Below are 13,613 nucleotides of genomic sequence, written 5' to 3' on the forward strand. Positions count from 1 at the left end.
TAAGCCCTCCCATCTACTCATACCTTGAAATACTTCCTAGTAGCAGCAAGTAGTAAAAATGATAGAACAACCTTAGGAGACAAATCGTTTGAGTTTTACCCTCTTTACTTGGATCCCAACATTTTAAATCCATGAAATTACTTTGTTGTTACATTTGCTAGAGGATTCTGTTATCCCTTTTTCCCCATCACCACGCATCACAGCACTGATGAGGGCCACCAGCAGCATCTCATCCACAAGCTTCAGGAGCACCTAAGCATGGGTGCGTGCCTGAGCCTCCTTTCCGGGGCATGGAACTGAGCGCAGGGACAGGGAACAGTGTGTCGGTGCATCCTAACAGGGTCCCTGCTCTGTCCTTCGCTTTAAATACAATTGCTATGGGAAACCCCAAAAAGAGTGAGGAATTTCAAATTATGTCAGGGGTTTGGGTTTTTTTTCCTTTTACAGCAATCTCTGTACATCAGCAGACACATGGCAGTAACAATAAGCTATAGAGAAAGAGGATTTTTTTCCTCTTTAAATTCCAAGCTAGCTGTTCAGTTGCCGGCAGAGTTATACCTTAAACCACAGGTAATGTCTTCTTTGAGGGGGGGCGACACACCCCCCAGTCATCTGCTCTTCAGCGCGTCCCGCAAAGCGCCCACAGTCAGGGAAGAAAACCTCTCGGGACATGCAAGCGCAGAGCAGCGGGTCCGAGCCCGCTCCTCGCTCTCACAGCGGCTGTGCTGTGTTTTTCGCGGCTCTCGGGAAGTGCACGGCTCCGAACCCGCTCCCGTGCCTGTGCCCCGCGGGCAGGGAACGGTCCCGCCGCCGGCGCTGTCCGCCGCACTCGGGCTGGGCTGGGCTGGGCTGGGGCAGCCTCTCACCCCCCGATCTCCCTGGGGACACCGCAGGACGGCCCGGAGGAGGAGGAGAACGAGGAAAGGCGGCGCCGGATTCAGGCGCCCGGGGATAGCCCGGCCCTCCCCGCCTCCCTCCGGCTCTCCCTGGCCCCGGCCCCGTCGGGCCGCCCCGCGGGGCGGGGAGCGGGCGGGGGCCGCGCAGGGCCGGAGGAGGCGCCGGACCCCGCTCGGAGCGGGCGCGGTGGGGGCCGCGGAGCGATGGGGGTCCGCGGGCTGTCGCTGCTGCTGCTGCTGGGCGCCGCGGGGCCGCTGCTGCTGCCGGCGGAGGCGGCGAAGCCGGCGGACCCCGTCAGCGCCGAGCGGAGCCTGGCATGGGGCCCCGGGCTGGACGCGGGGGTCACCGTGCCCGTGCGGTACTTCTACATCCAGGCGGTCAGCGCGGCCGGACGCAACTTCTCCCGCTCTCCGCCAGGTACCGTTCGTGTGCTCCGGGTGGGCAGGGGCGCGGATGGAGACCCTGCCCCGGGCTGCGGTTTCACCGCAGGAGCTGGCCGGAGCTGCCCACCCTTTCCCTTCTTCTCCTCCTCCTTCCTTACGTCCTTACTTCCTTCCTTCCTCGTTCCGTGTGCTCGCTGTGCCATCGCTGTTCCCGGGCTCCCCCTCTGTCCCGCACCGGCCGGGACACGCAGGTCCAATGGCGAGCGAGGCACATGGTCAGACCCTCCTTTCTTCTGGTGCTGCCCAGTGCCTCCTCTGCTCTCACCAGTAGTATACTCTAAATAATATGTAATTTACAGCAAAGAACCAGCAAGCTCAAAAGGAACCAGTGCTCCTGGAACTAGTGGACGTAAAATCCCAGTACACCGCTGGGAGTGGTAACGCAATTATTTTTAATGCCGCACACACACCAGTTACTTAAAATTTCTGTTTTGGTCAGCACAGCCCTCTGGGCTCTGTTATCCTACTGCTGCTCCGTTAAGGAGTAATTTTCATCTGTTGTTTACTCAGCACAAGCCATCCCGTGACACTTCTCCTGAGGGTGGGAATTGGGTTTGTTCTCGTAGGCCAGTGGTATGATGCCAGTCAGCTGTTTGCTGCTGCAAGTTAACTCCACACACTATATTAATAGTTTAAATTTGGAATAAAAATTACTTTTGTGTCACAGATTCTATAATGAAGATAACCCTGAGATAGCCCGAGAGGAAATCCTGTGTTGTTAATTTATACTGGGTAGAAGCTACTTACTTTGCTGTGTATTATTTACTGTTCACAGAGATGGTACTGACAGGGCAGCTACCAGGTATGCAGGGCCTCTTCATGTCTTGTTAGTTAGAAAGCTGCTGCCTGCAGAATCAAAGAGTAGACATATATTATATTGGGTATGTCTTCAGTCTGACAGGACCATGGATACTTCAGATATTTCAGGTCTGGACTTTCTCCATCTGCTGTTGCAGCTTGGTGCTGGATGTCAGCGCACTTTTGTAATTGCAGTCAAGAACGTGATTGCATGCTCACTGCCAGTGAAGTGGAGGCTGATATCAGCTGCACAGCGAGGGCCTTGGGTTCAAGCAACAGGTTGCTAAAGGTGAAAAGGTGTGAAGTTCAGTTGGATTCTCATGCTAGTTTAAGTCCTCCAAGATAAACTGGTAGGACATGGGTACTGAGAACCTAGTTTTGATCGTGGTGTGTTCGTGTGTGTTCATATTTATGTTAATAAATTCAGTGTCCCAGGAAAGTTTCCAGGTCCCGATGCCATCTGGCATGGAGTGATCTCCATTCATCCCATGACCTGCTGTGGCCTCCAGTCAAAGACAGAGCATGCGTGCTGCTGACAGGGAAGAGCTGTTGCCTCAGCCTGTGCTAACTGCTGTCCCATGCTGAGAATTGTTTAGGAGTGTGCCAAGGATCCTTAAAAAAATTAGCAGTAGACCTGATCATATTGCAGTGCATGAGCACCGTTTAATGTATTCATAGAGTCCCTGGCTATAAACTTCTGTTCTTGAATGATTTAAAATGTTCAAATTCTATCTGAAAAATGTCATTAAGAATTACAATTAACAATATTTATTCAGGCACCACTCTCCAATATAAACTAAATACATCCCAAAATATCCCTAATGAGATAGCAAAAAATGCACATTATCACCTCCATTGCAAAACAGAAACACTGTGATCAGAGCAGAAGAGCTATGGTTAAGGCTGCACATTGTGAGATGTGTCCAAATCTATTAAATTGTTTTTTGTGTGCATTAGAATTTCAGTCAAATGGGTCAGTACTTACCAGAATCCATTATAAAACGTGTATAGCATAATTAATAGATTTTAAATCCAGATTTGTTTTCTGAATGTCAAGTCTGTTCACCAGAATTGATATGCATCATTGCACATTACACTGGAATTTCAAACCAGAGGCTGTAAGTCTTTGACCTGCCTTTGTAGGAAGATACCAAACAATGCAGAATTAATTCATTCCCTAAAAAAATTATTAAAAAATCCCTGCTGAAAACACAGAACTTCCTTTTAGTGTAAACTGCATAGATTCTTTTCTTTGAATACTGGGATACACTTTGTCGTTCTTTCCTGCTGGGTTTTACCCTAGGTTTAACAAGTGTCAACCATGTCTTTATGTGCTATTGACTGTGATAAAATCAGCTGTTAACTGTTGTTCAGATGATCTACACACTCTGCTAACAAGTATTTTTCAAGGCCTCCCAGGTGTTCTTGCAGGTTTCACCAAATGCTTTCAAAGAGCAGAGCATGCTTCTTCCAGCTCTCGTTCCAGTGCTGCTAAACAGAGTTGTACACCTTGGTTCACTCACCTTCATACCTGGGCACTGCAGCACCTCCCTTCTGGTCTTTGGTTGAGCATAATCCCTGTGCTTTTGTGAGGGTCACACATAAGACCTGTATTTGTTTGTTGCTGGATATATGCTCTTGCATCCGACTCTGAAAGTATATATTAATAATTCGAATGTCTCTTCAGTGACTCCATCAATATTGTAGTTTCCATCTGTGAAAGTAACCAGCAAAGATTCCAGTAAAACAGTTGAATCAAAAAATCTTCAGATCTTTTAATTTCTCTTCAGCATACATGTCAGAAATAGGGTGACTAGGTTTTTTGTTCTTCTCTAGCAATTTTCCTAAATCAGTATCTTGTTATCTTTTCCCTCTTTTCCTCCATTTCGTCACTTGTTCTTCCATGCCTGGTGTACCTCTTTTGCAAGCTGCACAGGAGGAAAAAGACGCATAAAGCAAGTGTCATTATCTGGATTTCTTAAAGTATCCCATTTTGACTCTATATTTTAGTCTCTCTTCAGTACTGGGAAATTATTTTGTACTTAAAATGCTGTCCCAGACATGTTTTCAGGGTAACAGAGAAGTACTAGTGGTGCTGATTCAACAAGGACACAAATTTCTTTTATAATTCCTTTGGACTGAGAGAAACAAAAAAGCATGAGTGAAAGTACCATGGTAACTTCCTCCACTTAAAAAATAAAAATCAGCAAAAAGCTATTATAATTAAATACCTCAGTAGAACTTAGAGGGCTTGGCCCCATTACACAATGAATGTTGTGAATTATAAACAAGTCGGTTGCCTCCAATGAATTAATTGTACTTACATGAAATACTCAATCTTGTTTTTCTTCCCCTTCCCTTTCAGGAGTTAGCTTTTTACCAGAGAGCTTTGTTATCAGTCACTTCCCTTATCAAAGGATTCCTGCATCTAAAGTGCCACCAACTAAAACTAACATATCCTTTGGGTAGATCCAGGGCTCCTCATGTCAAGAGCAGGATGTACATAACCAGCAAGGAAAAAGACCCACGTAGTTATTTCCTGTAGGTGAGGACAAGGACATGAAATTCAATAATACTTGACTTGTGATTTCTCAATATTCATTCATTTTTATGACAGCTGAAAAGTTACTTTTCTCTAGTGGGAAATCCCTGTACCCAGTAAAAATGTGGTTTAATAAAATGGGTACAAGGAGACAAAGACATGATGCCAACAGAAAACTGTTTCCTCTGTGATCCTCATGACATGCTCTGGATTTGAATACTGCTTCATACAAATAATACTAGGTGATAGTCATAGGGAGAGGGTACTTGGTTAAAGTCAGCTACTTTGAAGCAAGCTAAAAATGGTAGTTGTGATTTACAGTGACCTTTGGAAGCAGAGGTGTTAATTCCTTCAGGAGAGTCATTTAATCTGGATACTCTTGCACAGTAGTTGACTTGAATCGAATGTCAAGATCCAGTGATCTAAGGAAGACATGACTGATTGTTAGAAGACTGGTACTTACCATTTGTCTGTGGATGCAAAGTATAGAATTAATCATTTAGTAGTGTTGGGACACATTCAAATTTTAGTAACATCTTGATTTTATCTGGATTTTTTCAGGTCCATATATTTCTAAATACTACTTGGTGGTAGCATTCACTGTATTTGTTTGATTCACAATATCTAGACTGTCACACTTCATGAATAATTTGTCCCCCTCTTTTTTTTTATGAATAAAGTTTACAATGACCACTTGTGATAGAATTAAAGAACATAACAGATTTATGTTTTTCATACTCGTATTGTCCATAAATTATTCCATATCCAGTTGAAAAGTTTTAGTGCATTAATGATGAAATGCTAGTGGTCTTTAAACATCTTTAAGCACAGGTCAGACAGATGTCCAGGGAACATCTCTATTATCATTCTCTTATCCCTGCTTTTCAGTAGCTGGGACTTTAAATGTTCAAGACAGTCAGCAGCAGCCCAAAGCTGAACAATTTGTATGTGACTCCTACATGCTGCAACTGCCTTTCTGCAAGCTGGCAAGTATTCTTTTCTCCTGTTACTTTAACTTGGTTTCCTGTCTTTCTTACCCTAGAGGAAATGACTGTTCCTCAGAGCACTAACTTGAAAAATTAGAATTAAACCTAATCTTAGCTTCAAAATATTGTTAGCCTTTCCTTCTGTCTTGTAAACAAATATTTAACTTTTTATTTCTACCTGCAGATATTCCATTTAGAGGTATGCAATGACCAAGAATATTTGGTAGTATGATATTTCATCACTGGAAATTAGTTTTGCCAACTTGGTAATTAAATTAATTAAATTTAAAAATTGTAGTGAAAAAATTAATTCAATTCCATGGTCTTAATTCAGTAGATCTTGCTCTTACCCTTATTTACTAGATGTGATTCTAATAGCTTAAAGTGCTTTTATCTGGTTTTGTTTTCCTCTTTCCAGGGAGATCACAGTTTAAAGTGGTAATTAAAGCACTTTCTCCAAAAGAAGTCACAAGAATTTACACCCCTCGGCCTTTGGATAGAAATGATGGTACATTCCTTATGCGGTATCGGATGTATGGAAGTGTCACAAAAGGCTTAAAAATTGAGATACTTTATGGTGATCAGCATGTGGCTCAATCACCTTATATTCTGAAAGGTAAGAGTATTTTTTGATGTAATATAATGTGTCAAAGTTCTGAATTAGGCTGTATTTGAAAGTGCAATACCTGCACTGTGGTAGCTGTGGACACCTCAAACAGTTCTGAATCCCCCATGTGCTGGGCAGGTTCACAGTAATGGAGCCTCAATTAGCAGAATAATTTCACCCTGGTAACACGAAGTCTTGTATTTCTGAAAAGAGAAGAATGTTGTTGTTTTCTCAGTTACACTGCAAAATTCCAGAAATTATAGGAAGGATGATTTCCCAAGAAAACTGTAGAAAACGTGGAATAAAAAATGCCAAGCCACTGTAATGTATAAATTATGTTTGCTGTAGAATCACAAATACAGACTCTGCATGCTTTGTTTTCCACAGAACCAGTTTATCATGAATATTGTGACTGTCCTGAAGAAGACCCTGAGGTCTGGCAGGACATTATGTCCTGTCCATCCCAAGAACCTCAGATTACAGAAGACTTCATTTCGTTTCCCACCATTGACCTGCAGCGAATGCTTAAGGAAATCCCAGCAAAGTTCAGCCAGACAAGAGGTGCTATTGTTCATTACACTATTCTCAATAATCACATCTACCGGCGCTCCCTAGGGAAGTACACAGACTTCAAAATGTTCTCCGATGAAATGTTCCTGTCACTGGCCAGGAAGGTATCAGCTTGGATCATGTCAGACTATTGAGGCAGTATCATGGAATCACAGAGTGGTTGGGGTGGGAAGGGACCTCTGGAGAACATCTAGTCCAACTCCCCTGCCGAAGCAGGTTCACCCAGAACAGGTAGCACAGGATCACCCCCAGGGTGGGTTTTGAATATCTGCAGCCTGTCTGGGCAGTCTGTTCCATGGCTCCGTCATCCTCACAGTAAGGAAGTTTTTGCTTATATTCAGATGGAACTTCCTGTGTTTAGGTATATGCCTGTTTCCCCTTGTCCTGTTGCTGAGCACTGTTGGAAAGAGTCTGGCCCTGTCCTCTTGACACCCACCCTTAAGATATTTGTAAGCATTGATAAGATCCAGTCTCAAGTCATCTCTTCTCCAGGCTAAACATATTTAAATATGGCAGTTCTGCAATTGTTGTTGTATCTTTGGATTTATAATTCCTGAAGTAAGATTTGACTTCCATTTTTTCATCAAGACAATGCCATATGTTAGGGGTAATGTGTGGGGGCTGGCCTTGGCAGTAGTGAAAATGCTCAGAAAGCTGCAGGGGCTAAGGCCCAACTGTGAGCTGTTTCCTGGCCTCTGGGTGTTCCTTTCGTACTCACTTGCAGGGCTGAAACTTGGAACTCGTAACTTAAGCACAGCTAAACCCCTGTGAACTATCCAGTAGATGCACTGAGTCTGCGTGACATGAGAGAACTGAGGAATATGTGTAAGAGTGACAAACAGCTTCTCTGTGTTATTATCCTTTCCTGGGTGTACATTTAGGTTCGTCTTCCTGATGTGGAGTTTTATCTTAATGTTGGCGACTGGCCAGTTGAGAATCGGAGAGCTAATGACACACCTGGTCCTGTACCTGTCATCTCCTGGTGTGGCTCTGTGGATTCCAGAGATATTGTCCTGCCAACCTATGATGTAACCCACTCCACTCTGGAAACCCTGCGTGGAGTCACAAATGATCTCCTTTCCATTCAAGGAAATACAGGTGAATTAGAGATCGTGGATTAAAAAGAATTTGTGATTTCCATCAAAGAAGCAAGTTGCATTCAAATAATGTGTCAGTCTTCAGTTCAAAGTGCCCTAGGACATCTCTGAATACAAGCAGCTTAGTCTTTACAGACTAAGTGCAGACACTTTTCAACACTGCCACTAAGTAGATGTGTTATTTAGAAGCAAAATTTAAGAAGTCCAGTTTACAATAAATGTGAATTTTAACTTAAAGGTATCCAGAAGATACCTACCGTGACCTGGCAAAGGAAAACTAAATGTAATTAAAAGGCCTTTCTCCTCAGTAAAGGACTCAAATATGTTTCTTCTAATCAAATAGTAACCCTTTTCCTGACTGTTGTGGCCCAGTGTTCTGTTTACAAAAAATGAATTTGAATTTGAAAGAAGTAAGCTGATACTGTGCTGCAGCCTCTTTCAAATGAGAAAACATTGTATGTATGAAAAAGTACCTTGGAGTGAGGTCTCCTGAATTGCTTTTCTGACTTTGAAAGAAGAGTCAGCTTTACTGACAGGTGTCTCCCTCTCCCTCAGGAAATTAAAGAATACTTAAGGATCAAACAAATGGCGTAAGCAATACCTAAGGAGTAAAACTGGAGTGGAAAGTTATTTCTTTTTATTTAATTAGTTCTCAGCTCCTCTTTTCTTTATTAGTTTTTAAATTAAGTATTTCAATTAAGTAATCAGTTAGAGGCATTGTGTGTTTACTGATTTAATACAGGTGCTTTTCCAATTAGGAGACAATAAGAGACTACTCCACTTAGTAGGTCCTTTAGGGAAATTTTCAGCAGAAAGGTGAGGAAGGACATAGTTAATGTTTTTAAAAGCAGGTAGTAAGCAGAGATTAAGTTGTTCAGGCTCTTGCTAAATATCTAGAGGACACAACATAGCCATTTATTTTCTTTTTTAAGGCATCGTTAAGTGGTTCTTCAAGGGCCTAACTAAATTGCTGGGTAACAGAAGTGGATTTTACTAAAGAAATGTGGTTATTGTGGCAGGCTTTATGAGTGGAGAATTACTTTAATTATTAGTATTTTCCTTACATATTTTATAAAAATCCCTTATGTAGCTTTCAAGATAGTTGAAGTTATTGAAATACAAAATTGTTGAGTGGAAAAGCAATTCTCTGATTTTCCTTTTATGAGTTTCTCATCCCAAAATTCCAACCAGAATTGGGAGTTTAACCCTGTGATTAATAAGTGGTTATAGGAAACCATGCATGTCTTACCGTGTCTCTGAGTGTAATGCCACTGTCAAACCAAGTTCCTTATTTGCATTAAATGGATCCTGAACATTTCACTGCTGTTTGCTTTTGCCTTATCACTCACTGCTCATAGGCCCCTTCTGGGAAAACAAAACTGAGCGGGCTTTATTTAGAGGTCGAGACAGCCGAGAGGAACGTCTCCATCTTGTCAAGTTATCCAAGGAAAATCCAGAATTACTAGATGCTGGAATAACAGGATATTTCTTCTTCAGAGAGAAAGAAAAAGAGCTGGGGAAGGCTCAGCTGATGGGCTTCTTTGACTTCTTTAAGGTAGCGGTCAAATTACAGTTTTGGATTAATTTTCCTGTTAAGTTCTTACCAACTGAAAAGACAAGGCTTACTTTTGTAAATTCTTTTCAGTAAACAAAACAATTATGCTGCACTGGGAGCATGGGTCTATGCAGGGTAGATAAACCACCTGTAATTAATGTCCTAGTGTGACACACCTGTGAAGAAAGCCAAGAAAGACCTTTAGAGAGGTCACATCTTGTCTTATTTTTATTTTTTAATAGATTGAGAAATTGGATTTCTCTCCATCAGGCTTTCCTTTATTTGGGATAAATATGAAAACAACGGACACAACTTATATCCATTGCAAGTACACTATGGATGTCAGAAAGAGTCCTTGTGGTAACAAGTTAGAAAAATAGATGAGTAATTTCATTGTACTTCAACACACAAATTCCACGGCAACAGAGGTATAAAAAAAAAGGGGACAGAGTCCTGTATAAAGCCATTATAATATATAGCAATTGAAATTCTGTTCCAGAGATTGATATTTCAGAAATGCTGTAACAGCCAAGAACATCTGCCAAAGAAGTACATTCATGGTTACTTTTAGTAGAATGTTTCAGCTTATTTTATATAACAATACATGTTTCAGATTATTCTACATAATAATGTTAATTTTAAGTCAGAATAAATTTACTCTGTTCGAATTGAAGTATAGATCAGTTTTATTTCCTTCCCTGCTGTAGCCCTGGCTTTATCCCAGGACACTTCAATAGGATACCCATCAGGCAGTTCATGTGACAGAAAGGTTCTTGAGTGTCATCCTGGTGTTGAAAACAAATCCTTTTTCCATTGTGTTATCCAGAAGACCACGTGCTTAATGCTAAAACGAGTTTGAAGATGAAGATTAATAAACATGATTACTCCTTGCCTGTTAAAATAATATTTTATACAGTCAGTGTTCCCATTCTGATACAAAACATTTCACCTTTTTTTTCCTCTCTCTTCACACTGTAGTACAAATACCAAGTGAACGTAGACGGCACCGTAGCAGCTTACAGGTTTCCATACCTCTTGCTGGGTGACAGCCTGGTACTGAAGCAAGATTCCCAGTACTATGAACACTTTTATATTGGATTAAAACCTTGGAAACATTATGTTCCAGTTAAGAGAAACTTAGAGGACTTGCTAGAGAAAATAAAATGGGCTAAGGTAAGTTCCATTACTGATTCGAGTTCAAAATTATAAACAAACATGAAAATAATTTTTCTTGATAGTCTCTTTTTTTATATTTCCACATATATATTTTGCATGAACTCTATCGAGATCCTGGAATAAAGGAAGTACATTTTGTTGTTAGTATAAAATGGGAAGGCCTTAACTGAAGTAACCATCTCTATTTAGGGCAATACTTAAGTGTTCATTTTAGGTATGGGCAGAAGAGTTCGTGAGTCAGAGCCTTAGTATACTGATTAAGGTAACTGTGGAAGAAACAACCAGATTCCTAGATACTACTTAATTAATGCTCTAGCTTTTTTAGGCCCTGACTAGAGCAGAAGTTACTGCATGTTCTGTTTGAATGTACAAAAAAATTGCTGCTCTGTGTAACATGCTCAGAGTGAGGGGCTGGGATCCTGTAAGCAAAGAGACATGACTGTGTGATTGAAAATACCATTTGTGCTTTAAGTCAAAGTGCTGTTAAGGTTAAAAGAACACAGAAGTTTCTCTTCTGAGAGTACTGTAGTTCTGTCTAAGGAATCAGGAGAATACTAAAAGCTTTGAAATACTAAAAAGCTTGAGAATAAGTACATTAATTCGTGCAGTTATTTTCAAAAGGAAGGCATTGAATTCCATTGCATTGGACAGAACAACAGCTGTGGTTTTGTCTTCTGTAAAACTAAGTAGGTCTGGGAGATGTCAGACCTGATTTTGAAGAGGCTTGTGGCTTGGACAAAAGGATAGAGCAGTAATCAACTGAGTTTTCAAAATTGTACAGTTAGTCAGGAAAGTTGTTATTGATAGCCCTAAGGTAGCAGTACTGACTGTAAAAGCAATCCAGTATTTTTAAACAAATCTGCAATTTTAATAATGCCTTTGCAATCTACCAGTAATTGCACATAAATTTGCATATTTGAGTAGCCCATTTAATAAAACTTTTAATGCTAGTCAGGCTTTGAGTAACTCACTGATTGCTCTGTTATTCATTTCTTTCATCTGAATTTTCCAGGAAAATGATGAGGAAGCAAGAAAAATTGCTAAAGAAGGACAATTAATGGCAAGAGAATTACTTCAGCCTCACAGGTTTTACTGCTACTATTATAAAGTGCTCCAGGTCAGTACAAGAGATCACTTTATTACTCTCCCCCAGGTGCTACTGCTACCTATGCTACAGATTTCATATTCACTCCTTACTTAGATCAATAGCAGACATGGTACATATTATTCACAGGAGATTAGTGTGAAGAGCTTCCTCATTAAAGAAGCAACCTGACATACTAGTTACTTTACAGAATCAGCAATTGTATTTTTTTTGCCCCCATGCCCAATCAGCCCTGTTTTCATTGTCACTTGGTAGTTGGTTTCCAATAGATCTCTGTAGGGTATCACTTGTATATCCAGTTTTCTTCCTTTTTCCCTTCATGCTTACATCATGAGCTACTTCTACTATAAATCAATTAATACTGGAAGAGAAATTCCAGAAGTGTGACTAGTAGAGTGGTAGGCAGTGAAGCAGGCCCAATAGTCATTTCTTCCTTAGAAAATGCAAATCTCTAGTGAAAGAAGTTTCTACTTTCTGAAAATACGGATTTCTTTTTCCTGTTCTGCTGTGCAGTTAGATGTCAGCTTCAGCAGCCACAGGTTAACACAAAGTTTGGAGCTGTTCTGTGTACAAAAATGACATTATCTGCATAAAGTGGTTAGGAACGAATAATGACAATATTCAAGTTACCATAATAATAGGCAAAAACATGAAAGGACGTTTTCAGAGGCAGTGTAGCCTATTAGTAGGTGTGTTACAAAGACACCTTGTGCAGAGGTTGTAAACAATGACATAAGGAGCCTGGATAAAGGTAGGCTTCTGACTGGAAGGGAGGAGGAAAATTCTGCTTCATGAATTATATGTTGGTGCTTATAGCATTCTTAAATGTTGTTTACATATTTCAGAAATATGCCGAACGCCAAGCCAGCAAACCTGAAATACGGGATGGAATGGAACTTGTACCTCAGCCTGATGACAGGGACTCAGTGTGCAGTTGCCACAGGAAAAAGCCTTTAAGGGAAGATCTATAACTGTACTGGATGGAGAAAATTGCCCACTTAAAATGCAAGAATAGGAATTAAGCTGTGAAATCTAAGACACTTATGCAGTAGCAGACATTCTTAGTTATGTATTCTTCTTGTATTTTCATACCCTTTTTCACACTTATTCTGATGTACAATGTTGGTTCCCACAATTTTGGCTCCATGACCACCACCAGACAGACACTGAGCCTGCATTGGGGAGTGTCTGGGGGATTTGTTTGATGTACTGCATCATCAGGAAGAAGAGCACAGAGCTGCTCATGTTCCAGATGGGACCTGTTTACCAAAGTTTTATGAGGAACTAGTCACCACAAGAGATCTTGCCATGAGTCAGTGCAAGTTATTCTAAAGAAGCATTTTTGATACATTAAAACAGTGTTATGATTTCTTCATAAAGTTTACCTCAGTGTTAGATTGTTTCTTGTATACAAAACAATTTTCGAACTTGACAAAGAAAATGAATATTTGAGATTTACAGATACCAGATCTGGTTGTGCTTTCAAATTATTTTGTGGTCTATGGCAGGTAACAGAATAGACAACATGGTATAATACTCATCAATTTTAGAGGAAAATGGAGAGGAGGCAGAGAGATTAGAAAAATATGTTTATAAGCATCATGGCTGTGAGTCACCAGAATTAACTGCTGCTTTAAAACAGACTCTATAGCTATCATAATCACAGTGCTTTGGGTGCCAAGTCACCACTCTGAAGACCTGTTCCCTGCCAGTGACAGTGTCTGTAAATGTAGGCACAGATCCACAAAAGGACTTGGAAATTTCAGGCCATGGGAAACACTGGTGTCTTAGTTCAACAATACCATCTACAGTATTCTAGACTACTTGAAATCTGAAA

General features: G+C 41.0%; 1 protein-coding gene across 1 annotated transcript; it reads left to right on the forward strand.

Annotated features, from left to right (window-relative positions):
* The first annotated feature begins 1,016 nt into the window (after positions 1 to 1,016).
* Positions 1,017 to 13,160, forward strand: POGLUT3 (protein O-glucosyltransferase 3). The gene is made up of 8 exons (XM_069014380.1): positions 1,017 to 1,314; positions 6,085 to 6,282; positions 6,661 to 6,947; positions 7,725 to 7,941; positions 9,299 to 9,495; positions 10,474 to 10,668; positions 11,684 to 11,788; positions 12,622 to 13,160. The coding sequence occupies exons 1-8, from the start codon at positions 1,101 to 1,103 to the stop codon at positions 12,745 to 12,747; spliced, it is 1,539 nt and encodes a 512-aa protein (XP_068870481.1). The 5' UTR covers positions 1,017 to 1,100; the 3' UTR covers positions 12,748 to 13,160.
* The last annotated feature ends 453 nt before the right edge of the window (positions 13,161 to 13,613 follow it).

Source organism: Aphelocoma coerulescens, chromosome 1 (genome assembly GCF_041296385.1).
Source record: "Aphelocoma coerulescens isolate FSJ_1873_10779 chromosome 1, UR_Acoe_1.0, whole genome shotgun sequence".
NCBI classification, from domain to species: Eukaryota; Metazoa; Chordata; class Aves; order Passeriformes; family Corvidae; genus Aphelocoma; species Aphelocoma coerulescens.